The sequence below is a fragment of the Condylostylus longicornis genome, unplaced genomic scaffold, assembly GCF_029603195.1.
Source record: "Condylostylus longicornis isolate FDR11 unplaced genomic scaffold, ASM2960319v2 ptg000084l, whole genome shotgun sequence".
Lineage (NCBI taxonomy): Eukaryota > Metazoa > Arthropoda > Insecta > Diptera > Dolichopodidae > Condylostylus > Condylostylus longicornis.
In genome coordinates, this window is record NW_026578052.1 from 5,745,023 (window position 1) to 5,757,597 (window position 12,575).

The window sequence follows — 12,575 nt, forward strand, 5'->3', positions numbered from 1 at the left end:
AGGTAAGAAGAAGAAAAAAAATATATAAGGTCGATTGTACACAGTTCACAATGTTACATAATCAAATTATCATTGTTATTTAAGATTTAAAAATTTATAATTGTTTTTAATAAAGTCAATTGTGTTGAAATCACCCTCCATAATATTGTAAAATTATTTGTAAATTTCTTGTTATCTACCCACTAAAACATTCATCATTCTATGGCAAATTGGTCAAAATATTTCGTATACTATTTTGAGGCATTTATTAATGAAGAACTGTATCTCGTGCTTACTAACTCTTAACATCAAACAAATGTTAATTCATTTCCATAAAGCAGCACCGACTTAACATATGCATTGATCATTCTTGTTTTAATACAGCATGCTATGTTCATTTATTTCCTGATTGTATATAACCTACTGAATACACACCGTGGCTTACAAACCCATTGCTCTACATTTTTAGTTGTCTCTTTGTCGGCTGTTGTGACACTACCACGGTGTTCAAATTCCGATAGCCACTCAATTTGAGCATCCTGTACATGCACTGGAGCCCGACTGACACCTTTACTCATCAGCTTGGTCTTTGCTATGTTTACTCTGAAACTCTCACTCTTATTTATGATATGCTAAATGTGTTCGGCCTAGTGAGTCAGTGGATCGACGCTTTACGTGCGAGATACTATTTTCCACATACATTTGACTGTGAAGAACTGCAACATCAATTAGGGGCATTCCTGCCTGACTACCATTCCTGTCCTGATAGAAAAGCTGATCTTGTGATTATGTAACACAATTTTTATTTAAAATCTTTGCATAAATGTTCAAAAATTTAAGAGCAACCTATCTAATAATACTGCAATTTTTGTTTTATTCAAATATTTTCGTTTTTCAAACAAACTCGAATTCATTATTTTTTTTAAACTGAGACAGAGAATGTCGAATAAGATTGCCCATAAAAAATATGAGAATATTTTTTTTTTCCTGCATTAATATTATTTTTGTTATTCTTCTCAATATATTATATTTTTTAATTCACTAGACTCTCTATAGTAAATATTTATATATGCTTGTATGTACAATATGTTAGGTACCTTATAAATTAATATTATAACAAAAAAAAAATAGCAAACAAAAAAAAAATAAAAGAGAAAAATTCATACTATAAACAAATATGATTGTATAGTTAGAGAAACAAAAAGAAATTTTTATTACTATATTTTTGCATATATTAAGGAGAAATAAAGAGAGCGGTATTGAAAATTCGGGTGTTTGTATTGGATAAAAATATAAATTATATGTGTATGAATGTATGTATATATGTACATACATATGATTTTTTAAATTACAAATTACGATATGAAAAAAGGAGATACAAATTAAATAGAGAAATTTTTTTTTCTGGAAAATGAAATGAAACAAAACAAAAATATTAATTTTATTACATTTTAACAGAAGGCATACCTAATTATGTATGCATGTATGTATGTAAATAATTAAGTAATCTATATCTATATTTAAGATGTTTTGTGTGTATTTTAGGTGTTGTCGTTTTATTGTTAGGAAATGTAGTAAATATTTTTTTTTTTAAATTTTAGAAAAAAAAAAAAAAAAATTTAGAAATTTGTTATAACTATTTTTTTTGGTATTTAATTATTTTAGCCTGTTAGCTTTTGCTTTGTGAGTATAACATATCTTTAGGACGCTGTACATCTTCTTCTGCTGGCGCTACATCCCGTTGTGACCTTTGGCCTTCTTTACAATTTTCCTCCATTTTACTCTGTTTTCCGCTTTTCCTTTTCCATCCGCGAACTTTATCGTAAATCACTTTCCAAGCCATCCAACCACCTAGCCCGTGGTCTACCCCAGCCTCTACTTAACAATGGCTTATACTCAAAGATTCACTTTCGTTTGCGGTCCTCAGACATCCGTGCTAAGTGGTCAGCCCATCTTATTCTTTGTGATTTGATGTGTTTTACAATATCTTCGCCATGGATTAACTAATTCAGTTCTTCGTTCGTTCGTATAAGGAATGTTCCATCTTCAAGTTGTTTAGGACCAAAAATCTTTCTCAATATTTTCGGTTCGATTATTCTTAAATTATTTTCGTCAGCCTGCGCTAATGCCTCGCATCCATATTGACTATCGGTCTAAGTTTCTTGATAATAGTTGGGACTGAAACAGTTTTTTATTTGCGTAATAACTTCGATTCGCGTTCTGAATTTTTTCGTTTACGCAGACGTACATTCAATTGTCATTGAATATCATTGCACCCAAATACCTAAAATGCATGACTCCTTCGAAATTATATTCTCCTATGGTGATGTTTTGTCGTATTCTTCTTCTTTCGTTTCTAATCATTTTTAAATACTTCGTTTTTCTTTGTTAACTAGGCCAAGGACGAACCCTATTGTAATTGGACTAATACGGACAATGGGTTCGAGTAGCTGACATACAACTCAAAGAGTTTATTTTAAATATTTCAAAAACTAATAAAGGTATAAATATGAAATTTTGTATACGTGTGTCTAATTAGAGTCTACATGCTCATTCTTTATGCTCTAAAAATTTTAACTGGATGGTGGCACCGGTTCGAATGGCTGCCATACAACTCCAAAAGCAAATTTTTTATATTCAGAAAAATAATAAAGTAATATTCATGAAACTTAGCAGTCGTTTGTCCAATTATATGTCAGACATATCCGTGAAGTTTCTATATAATGGTTTCACAGCTTCGAGTAATCCCTATACAACAATGAGAGGTGCAGGGTATAATTCAATCGGTTTTTACCGACTGAAACGTTTTTACTTGTCGTATTCCATACTACTGTAGATTAATATAGTCAGTGCAATAAATTTCACTTTTTAAGACATACATGCTCCTAAAAGAAATTAAATTAAATGAAAAGTGAAAGGAGCCTTAATTCATTTCTCACTTTAATAACGAATATTTATTGTTTATATAATATTTTTTTATTTAAACGTACATAACTAATGTACAAAAATTTTTTTTATCTCAAAATATTGACCAATGTTATAATGAAAAACCCATTAATTTTTTTATTTAAGCACATTCAGCACGTTCAATCCAATCACAAACTTCATATCTTTTACTAAAATGTGTTCCTGGTGGACAATTTTGTGATACACCACCACCAATGCATACAACAAACTTTTCACATGATTCTGGATGGTTTATTCTTTTACCAAGTGGTAAACCTCTACATGCTTCCGCGAATGGTGATGGATTTGATTGTGGTTTTTGATTTTGTGAACCAGCTTGATCAGATAATGTTGGTTTATATACGGGTGGTTTATATACTGTTGGTTTATTTGGTGATACAAATGGATCATATAAATCAGTATTTGGTGCAAATGAGCCACTATCATCGCAACCAGCACGTTCTAACCAATCACAAACTTCTAAATCTTTATTGAAATGTGTTCCTTGTGGACAATTTACAACTACTCCACCACCAATACATACTACGAATTTATCACAACTATTAGGATGATTTACACGTTTTCCTAAACGTTGACCCTTGCATACGCCTCCTACATCACCAAATACTACAGATGTTGTTACAGCAAAAATAGCGAAAACTAAAAGACCTGCAATATTTTTAAAAAAAAAAAAATATGCTATTTAAAATTTAGAACATTTGAATTTTAATAAAGTTTTCTTTACCTTTCATTTTGTTCTAAATTTTTTTATCATACAGAGATAAACCTTGAGAAGATACTGTGAACGATTTCTTAAAAGTCTCCCTTTATATAGTACATTTTATTATTACTATCAAAGTGATCGACTCAAAGTTTTTGGTGGTTACACATGGAGAAATACATACCGCAAAACAATAGTAATTCAATAGAAAAAAAAACCGGAACAAACAAAAAAAAAACATTGTGTTTGGCGCGATTTAATTAAGATGGTTTACACTACCTAAATTTATCATTAGTTCAAATCTATGTGATTATTTTACAACGAAGATAATAAAATTTTTAATAGGAATCATTTTGACTTAAAATTTTTAGTATTTCTTCTCATATTAATTCGACACTTATAATTTCATTATCTTAATTAGATTTTCGAACTATACAAATGAGTTTGAATATTAAACGGTACCAGGATTTTTTATACTCGCCCCTTGCCTAGCTTTCATTACTAAAGTCTACCAAGAACCCAGGTATAGAGCTGATGTAGCCGGGTGTGAGAATCACAAAAGATATTATGGACTGGCGTGAAAAGAGCCAAAAAGTTTCGGTCCCCCATGTGAAAAAAATAGTAAATTCTAATTCTTCCTCAAATCATTCGGAATATGGTCATTCTTTATTGTATTTTGTTTTTAATTAACGCCCTCCGCTATTGTAACACACTCAAAAAGTTATTGTTACTGACATAAACAGTATAAATTTTTACAAAATTACTCAAATTACTATACAAACTTCTATTTTGACTCTCAAAGATGAAAGAAATTTTTACAATCGTGCAAGTACTTTTCCTTAAAATCAAAAACTCTCAATAGAAATAAACAACAAGAACATTTCAAAATTGAATATTCAAAAATTGAAAAGTACTTTTCTCTTCTTTGGTGACATGGGTACTTTGAATTTTAAAAAAAAAAATTTTTACTATAATTGTGTTCTTATCAACATGTTTTTGCAAATATTTCAGGATATTAAAATATTATCAAATTATCGGATAAATGAATTATGTTTAATTTTCGCAATCATCAAAAATTTGCAAGCTAAAATTAATTTAAACATCAAGAGATTTAATTTTTAAATACGCCAAGTAACTATCACTGACTTTAAGTATGACATATACATATTTGACGTAACGATTGTGTATCATACATTATATAATAATCATAAATAGTAAAATCTTTATACGTAATATTGTAATGAAGAATTTCAAGAAAAGTATGGCAAAATATTCAAAATGTTCATGGTAACAATAATTGCAAGCTCATGATTAAGAAATATCTTAAATTTATTCATGAACTTTGCTATTACATTCGATAGGAAACTGCATTCTTTGAGGTATGACACAATGTTCAGTGAACACTCCAACTGCGAGCCTTAAATCTGCAGAATTGAACGAAATCAGCCTTCTTCTCCGCTTTATGGAGAACTCCAAAAACTTTTTGGTGTGCGCTATTACTGGTCACTGACTCCACCAGTCACTTCTCTGATTATACTAACTTATACATTAAAGGACTGATGGTCCGTTGTCCTCAACACTCCAAGGGAAGGCTCAGGCCCTACAAATAAAGTTGTCGCTTCTAATGAGTTAGCCCGCTAGCCTTTTGGTTTCCTTTAATTCCTGTCCGAGCACCGAAATCACTATTACTATTCAATCAAGCAACTATTAAACATCAACTATTAAACCCAGCAATTGTAAATTGCATAAACTATTAGACCCAGCAATTGTAAATGTTAGTTTATCGCAAAAACCCGGTTAGTTTCTGTTTCTATAAGAATTTTTGATAACTTGAGAGCAATTTTTAAATTATTTAAAGAAATTTTTGATAACAAAACAAGAAATAAAGGATTATGTGTAATTAATTATATGTGCATTATAATAACATGCATTATAAGCTAAGAACGGTTCTTCCCGTTCATTAATCTACATAATATTATACATAATTAACCTTAAACTTACATTTAAGAAAGAATATCTTCCACTGCTGGAACACATTCTCTCAATGATTAAAGGAATTTACCTAATATTTGGCAAATTTAATTGAATGTTTATTGACAAACTTGAAATGTTTATCTGGAAAATTAGAAACTGTAAGAAGCAGAATTTAACCAACAACTTAGCAGTTCTAAAGCTCATATACGATTAAATACTATAAACGCATTCATTTTAATTTATTTAATTAATTAAATTTATAAAAAAAGAAAACTAAGGTGACTGTACGATTTAAAAGAGAAGCTATCGCACACATAAATTAATTTTATGGTAATATTTCGATCACGTCTGTGGTCATTTACAAAGCCTTTTCATTACCTATATCGTACGTATAAGTATTTAACAGACGTATAACATTAAATACAACAGAGTATACCGCAAAATGTTAAATGAAATGAAAAAGCAATAAATTTCAAATTAGAAGTTGTGCTTAATTTGCTACGTCAAACAGTATTCTTATAGGATTATAGTTGGCCATGTCAACTCTATGATACCCGTACGAATAAATGATTTTAAATGTCAGAGATAATTGACATACAGTTTCGTACAACCTCTTGGCTTTTATATTTTCCAACCTGTAATTACCATATAAACCTATAAAATTTAATAGTAGTTTTACTGAAAATGATGGCCACATTACCAAATTAGTTTGTTCAAAACTTTAGCTTTGTAGCTTCAATAGTTTCTGGGCTATAAACAAACAGCATATGAAGTTGTACGGCTACTACCACAAGCATTTAAGAAATTTCAATGGCTTTTATCAAATATGCTTAAATCGACTCAGAATTCGAGGCCGACCAAAAAAATAAACTTGAGTCTACATCACACACAGACCATAATTCTTAACGTTTCAAACCTTAAGGCAAATTTATTATACTCTTCGAAAATACGTTCGTGTGAATATAAAAATGAATAAATGAATAAACTATTTAAGGTGCCTGAGTAATTTTTCCATAACTTTTATCCAAACACGTAAACTATTACACAACGGAAATTAAAATTTAACATAATAGAAGTACGTAGTGCCTACGCCACTATGAATCCCACGTAGCAGCGCGGTTGAAATTGTGCATTAATGAAATTTTTATTTGCCTATCCGACCATAATATCAAAAATTCATCTTGACATTAATATTTACAAAATTATGACGATTGTCAGGATCAAAAACATTAAAGAAATTAGAAGGTTCACTTAAGCTTCTTTTGTATATTTTGCATACTTATAGGATAAATTTACTAGCGGGTTCATTTTGAATAAAATATTAAAGATTAAAGTGAAATAAATTGCAAGTATTCATAACATATTTAAAATAAAGTAATCGAATAAGGGCAGTAAGTATACTAATAGGAAGAATTGAGACAGATTCAGAATTTTTTACGTAAAAATTCATAATATATTGTGACACATTTGTGCTGTTTAAGAAAATTTATTGATTTTCGTCAATTTTTTACTTTAAGTTGCTTTTTAACGATATAATTTCCCAAAGAATCTAATATGTGAGTAATTTTCCAGAGAGTCTCGTCTTATATGTGCATATCATATATTTTCCTAAAATTTAGCATGATGTGATGGCCACTTTGTCATAATTAGATGCAATAGATTAAAAACTTTGACTCTTGCTCAAAATTCCTTTGCCTGGAAATCATACAAGTAGATTTATATCTTCATTTGTAATTTTATTATTCCACAATAAAATTAAACATAGAGATTCATTTTTATCTTACATCTAGAATACTGAACTAAAATATTGATTGTTACGATAAAATATTAAGGTAAATAATATATTAGTGAGAGGAAAGGAACAGTAAACCTCTGTTTTTTTGACTTATAGCTAAATTAACCTAACTAATACAAAGTGGGTAGGCTTAATGTGAATAATCATTTAATTTTACATATCTTTATTAAAAGATTTTCTTATTCACTCTTACCATTACTCTTATGAATAAACAAGTTCTTTCTACTTGTTGTTAAAGTTTCAATATATTTCATTTTAGTTTCGTCCCGCAACCTTACAGTTGAAAAAAATGACTTGTCCGAAAACAACCTCAAAATTTTGTTTTACTTGATTTGCACCCGTTTTAAGTGTATTTTATCGCACATACTCTAAAACTTCTCAGCCGTAAAGCATCATATTCTGGAAAACAGTCATGTAAAGCGAAAGTAAAGCAATAAATTTGTTCATAATTCAAAAAAGTCAAAAATTATTAGTTAAAACGGTAGTTAATTTGTCAGTTTCCGTGTACTTGGCTTTGATAATTAAATTATACTCAACGTCGTATTTTATCAATAAATAATGATGAAGATTAACAAAATTTACTCCTTCCGAATAATATCAAATAAGAAAGATCTTAAAATTTAACAAAATCAGCTGTAAAAAAATAAACCAAGAAAAATACTCAATTTTAATTTAATATTTCACTTTATTCAGTATAGTAGTTTCAGTACACAAATGAAATTCAACACGTTACCTGTTTTTAATATTAATCTCGATAAATCGAATCACACACCTCCAATTCCCCATTGAAATAAGATCCTGGAGGACAGTCCATAATTTCGGCATTGTCGGTACATATAATAAATTTTGCAGATGTATTAGGATGAGGAACATACTTCCCAAATGGTTGATCTTTACAATATTTCGCCCAAAATATAGAACTCACTTCAAACTCTTCAAAAGATTCACTCTCATTTGCAGTTGATTCATTTTCTATTGAAGACGATTCACTTTCATTAGAATTTTCATTTGAATATTCATGGTCATGTTTTTCCAATGAAGATTCATTTTCACCTGCAGAAAAGTCATATAGGTTCGAAAATTCAAATATATCTCCTTCACATCCTGCACTTTCCGGAAAATCACAAACTTCTAATTCTTTATTAAAGTGTGTAGTAGGCGGACAATCTTGGACTACACCACCACCAACACAAGTTATAAATTTCCCACAAGTCTCAGGATGATTGATTCTTTTGCCCAATGGTCTTCCTTTACATAATTCCCACCAAGGGTTTGGTCCTGGCTCGGTAGTCGGGTTGGGATCATCGGTAGGATTTGGGTCCTCTGTAGGATTTGGATCATCAGTAGGATTGGGTCCAGTTTCACATCCTGCACGTTCCGGGAAATCACAAACTTCTAATTTTTTATTAAAGTGTGTAGTAGGCGGGCAATCTTGGACTACACCACCACCAATACAAGTTATAAATTTTCCACATGTGTCAGGATGATTGATTCTTTTGCCCAATGGTCTTCCTTTACAATATTTCCACCAAGGGCTTGGTCCTGGCCCGGGAGTTGGGTTGGGATCATCGGTAGGATTTGGGTCCTCTGTAGGATTTGGGTCATCAGTTGGATTTGGTCCAGTTTCACATCCTGCACGTTCCGGGAAATCACAAACTTCTAATTTTTTATTAAAGTGTGTAGTAGGCGGGCAATCTTGGACTACACCACCACCAATACAAGTTATAAATTTTCCACATGTGTCAGGATGATTGATTCTTTTGCCCAATGGTCTTCCTTTACAATATTTCCACCAAGGGCTTGGTCCTGGCCCGGGAGTCGGGTTGGGATCATCGGTAGGATTTGGGTCCTCTGTAGGATTTGGATCATCAGTAGGATTGGGTCCGGTTTCACATCCTGCACGTTCCGGGAAATCACAAACTTCTAATTTTTTATTAAAGTGTGTAGTAGGCGGGCAATCTTGGACTACACCACCACCAATACAAGTTATAAATTTTCCACATGTGTCAGGATGATTGATTCTTTTGCCCAATGGTCTTCCTTTACAATATTTCCACCAAGGGCTTGGTCCTGGCCCGGGAGTCGGATTGGGATCATCGGTAGGATCTGGGTCCTCTGTAGGATTTGGATCATCAGTAGGAATGGGTCCAGTTTCACATCCTGCACGTTCCGGGAAATCACAAACATCTAGTTTTTTATTAAAGTGTGTAGTAGGCGGGCAATCTTGGACTACACCACCACCAATACAAGTTATAAATTTTTCACATGTGTCAGGATGATTGATTCTTTTGCCCAATGGTTTTCCTTTACAATATTTCCACCAAGGACTTGGTTCGGGTCCAGGGGAAGGTTTAGGGTCATCAGTAGGTTTTGGATCATCTGTAGGATTTGGATCATCTGTTGGGTTTGGGTCTTCAGTTGTGGTTGGATCATCTGTTGGGTTTGTGAATGTTGATGGATTATCTGTAGTTGTGGTTGAATCTTCTATTGGATCAACCTCTGGTTGTGGCTTGGAATTTGTGGTTGAATCTACGGTTGGGTCAACCTCCGGCTGCGCTTCCGAATTTGTGGTTGAGTCTGCAGTTGGATCAACCTCCGGTTTTGGTGTTGATTTTCTGGTCGAATCTGCTGTAGCATTAATTGCAGGGTCAACTTCCTTAGTTGGCGTCAAAGTTGTACTTGAAGAGTCTTTAGAAGAACTTTCATCTGGTTTTTTATCTAAATTATTCTCTGATGCTAAATTTGATGAGGAATCTTCGTCCGATGTGAAATCTGACATAAAATCTCCCTCTAAAAATGATAATGGATCGAATTCTATTTCGCTGGCTATAGCTGTTGTTGCAATCGCCAACAAGGCGATAATTAAGAAACCTATTGATATTACATTTTTAAACAAAATTACTTATTCTAATAGCTAGTTCTTTAATAATAAAGTTTTACCTTTCATGGTTTAATCAATACAGATTATTAAAGCCTTATTCAATAACTGATATATTTTAGGAAAATTTTTTGTTTATATATAGGTCTTAAAATTAAATATCAGAGGAAAATGTTTAAAAAATTTAATCCATTTTAATTATATTGTTAATTTTTTATCATAGTTGAATAATACTAATTTGGAAGATTAGTATAACAAAACTTTTAGCTATCACACATAATTCTTTTCACCTTTTAATGTAATGTTGTTTAAAAAAAACAAAAAAAAAAAAAAAAAAGAATTTTAAAAAGTTTTATCAGATTTGAAATTTTTATCAAATTTTTGTACAATTTTAATTACATCAAAAATCTAAGTATTCCGAATCAACATTTTTATAACTAACTATTTGGATATGGTATACGAGTACATATTCAAAAATAGAAAAATATTATGAAATTTAAACTGTAATCAAAATTCTTATTAAAGTGTTATACTTATATTATTAGATTACTGTAGAGATTGTATAGTTTTTTCTATTATTTCTTTTTTTAATCTATTAAATAAAAATAATATAAGAATACATTGTATTTAATGAATTATAGGTGGCGAATCTGAGGATTAACATTCGAATTTTTGTAACAGGCACTAGAATTATATTTAAACTTACTGTAATATAATTGATAACTGCCCTGTACAATATCTTCTACATTTTTTAAATATTCGATCCTTATTGCAATATTCTTACTTTTCAAAACACAGAAACTGAAAAATTTCGATTAAAAAGAAGTTCCCAGTTATCTAATATGAATGAACATAATATATGTATTTGTAGTTCTTAGCGTGGGGAAGGAAATGGGGTAGTACGCGATTATAGCTGATGGGTACGAGTTACTTCAGCCTCTAGCCTCTGCTACCCAACGCCAAAACTCACCTTCACGAGGTCCTCCCTGTTAAGCTGAGCAACCCTTACGAAAGAACTGGTACCCAACCCAGTTGGTGTAGTATGGGTCAGTGAACAAACGAGTGCGGCGATTTAAATCCAGAAGCGTCTGACCCAGAATGGGCGGCTCCCTGGTCTGCGTCTGATCCCAGAGGGACGGCAGTTAATGTACCTGGTAGTAGGTATAAAATACTGGACATAGGGTTGACAACTCTATTCCATATTTCTTTAGTCATGGAACCTCAAACCTGGCCTCGGATACACGATCGATCAACTAGGCAACGACCACGGCAATGTATTAAGGACTCTGATTTGAATATCGGCTCACGGAATATTAGAACGATGCTACTCCCGGGAAAAATGGCAGAAGTAGTTGATGAAATTATGAATTATGACTTTGAAATTGTAGCGCTTCAGGAGTTAAGATGGAAAGGACAAGGTGAATTACGCAAAAGAGATTATTCTATTTTTTACAGTGGCAATACCAAACCTGGCTTGAACGGAACCGGTTTCTACGTAAGCAAGAAAATACGTAACAGTGTGTTATATTTTGAACCTATAAATGATAGAGTCTGTGTCTTGAAGTTGAGGGGGAAGTTTCAAAACATTACGCTATTATCAGTGTATTCTCCTACAGAAACTACCGAAGACGAACTAAAAGAAGCTTTTTATGATGATATATTTAGAGTATGTAATAAAATATCCAGACACGATCTAATAATAATAATGGGAGATTTCAACGCCAAAATAGGCAAAGAAAATTTTATTAAAAATGTAGCGGGACTACAATCACTCCATTCTAAAACTAGTGAAAATGGAACACGTCTGGTTAACTTCGCCTCAGAGAATAACTTGTGGATAAGTAGAGTTTCATTTCAACATAAGAGAATACATAAGCAAACGTGGAAGATACCAGGTGAAAGAGGCGCAAATCAAATTGATCACGTTCTGGTAGACAAAAGACATGCAACCTCGATTTTAGACGTCAAAACATGCAGAGGAGCTAATTGTGATTCAGATCACTATATGATTAAAATAAAAATTAGACAACGTTTATCTACAATAAACTCTAATAAAAATATATTTAAAAGAATAAAATGGGACACAGAAAAGATAGTTGCCAATGAAGATTTAAAATTAGTTTATCAACAAAATCTATCGCACAGAATTGACAACGTTTATATAAACAATAATCCATCACAAAACTGGGCTAACATTTGTGAAGCTATCAAAGACGCTGCTAAAGAGGTTATTGGCTCTGAACCTCGAAACAACAATAACTGGTATGACTCTGAATGTAAAC

General features: G+C 31.7%; 1 protein-coding gene across 1 annotated transcript; it reads right to left on the reverse strand.

Annotated features, from left to right (window-relative positions):
- Positions 1 to 3,046: 3,046 nt before the first annotated feature.
- On the reverse strand, positions 3,047 to 10,362 carry LOC129613601 (cell surface glycoprotein 1-like). The gene is made up of 3 exons (XM_055527731.1): positions 10,356 to 10,362; positions 8,184 to 10,286; positions 3,047 to 3,594 (listed from the first exon to the last, which is right to left on the reverse strand). Exons 1-3 carry the CDS (start codon positions 10,360 to 10,362, stop codon positions 3,047 to 3,049), a joined length of 2,658 nt encoding a protein of 885 aa, XP_055383706.1.
- Between the last annotated feature and the right edge of the window lie 2,213 nt (positions 10,363 to 12,575).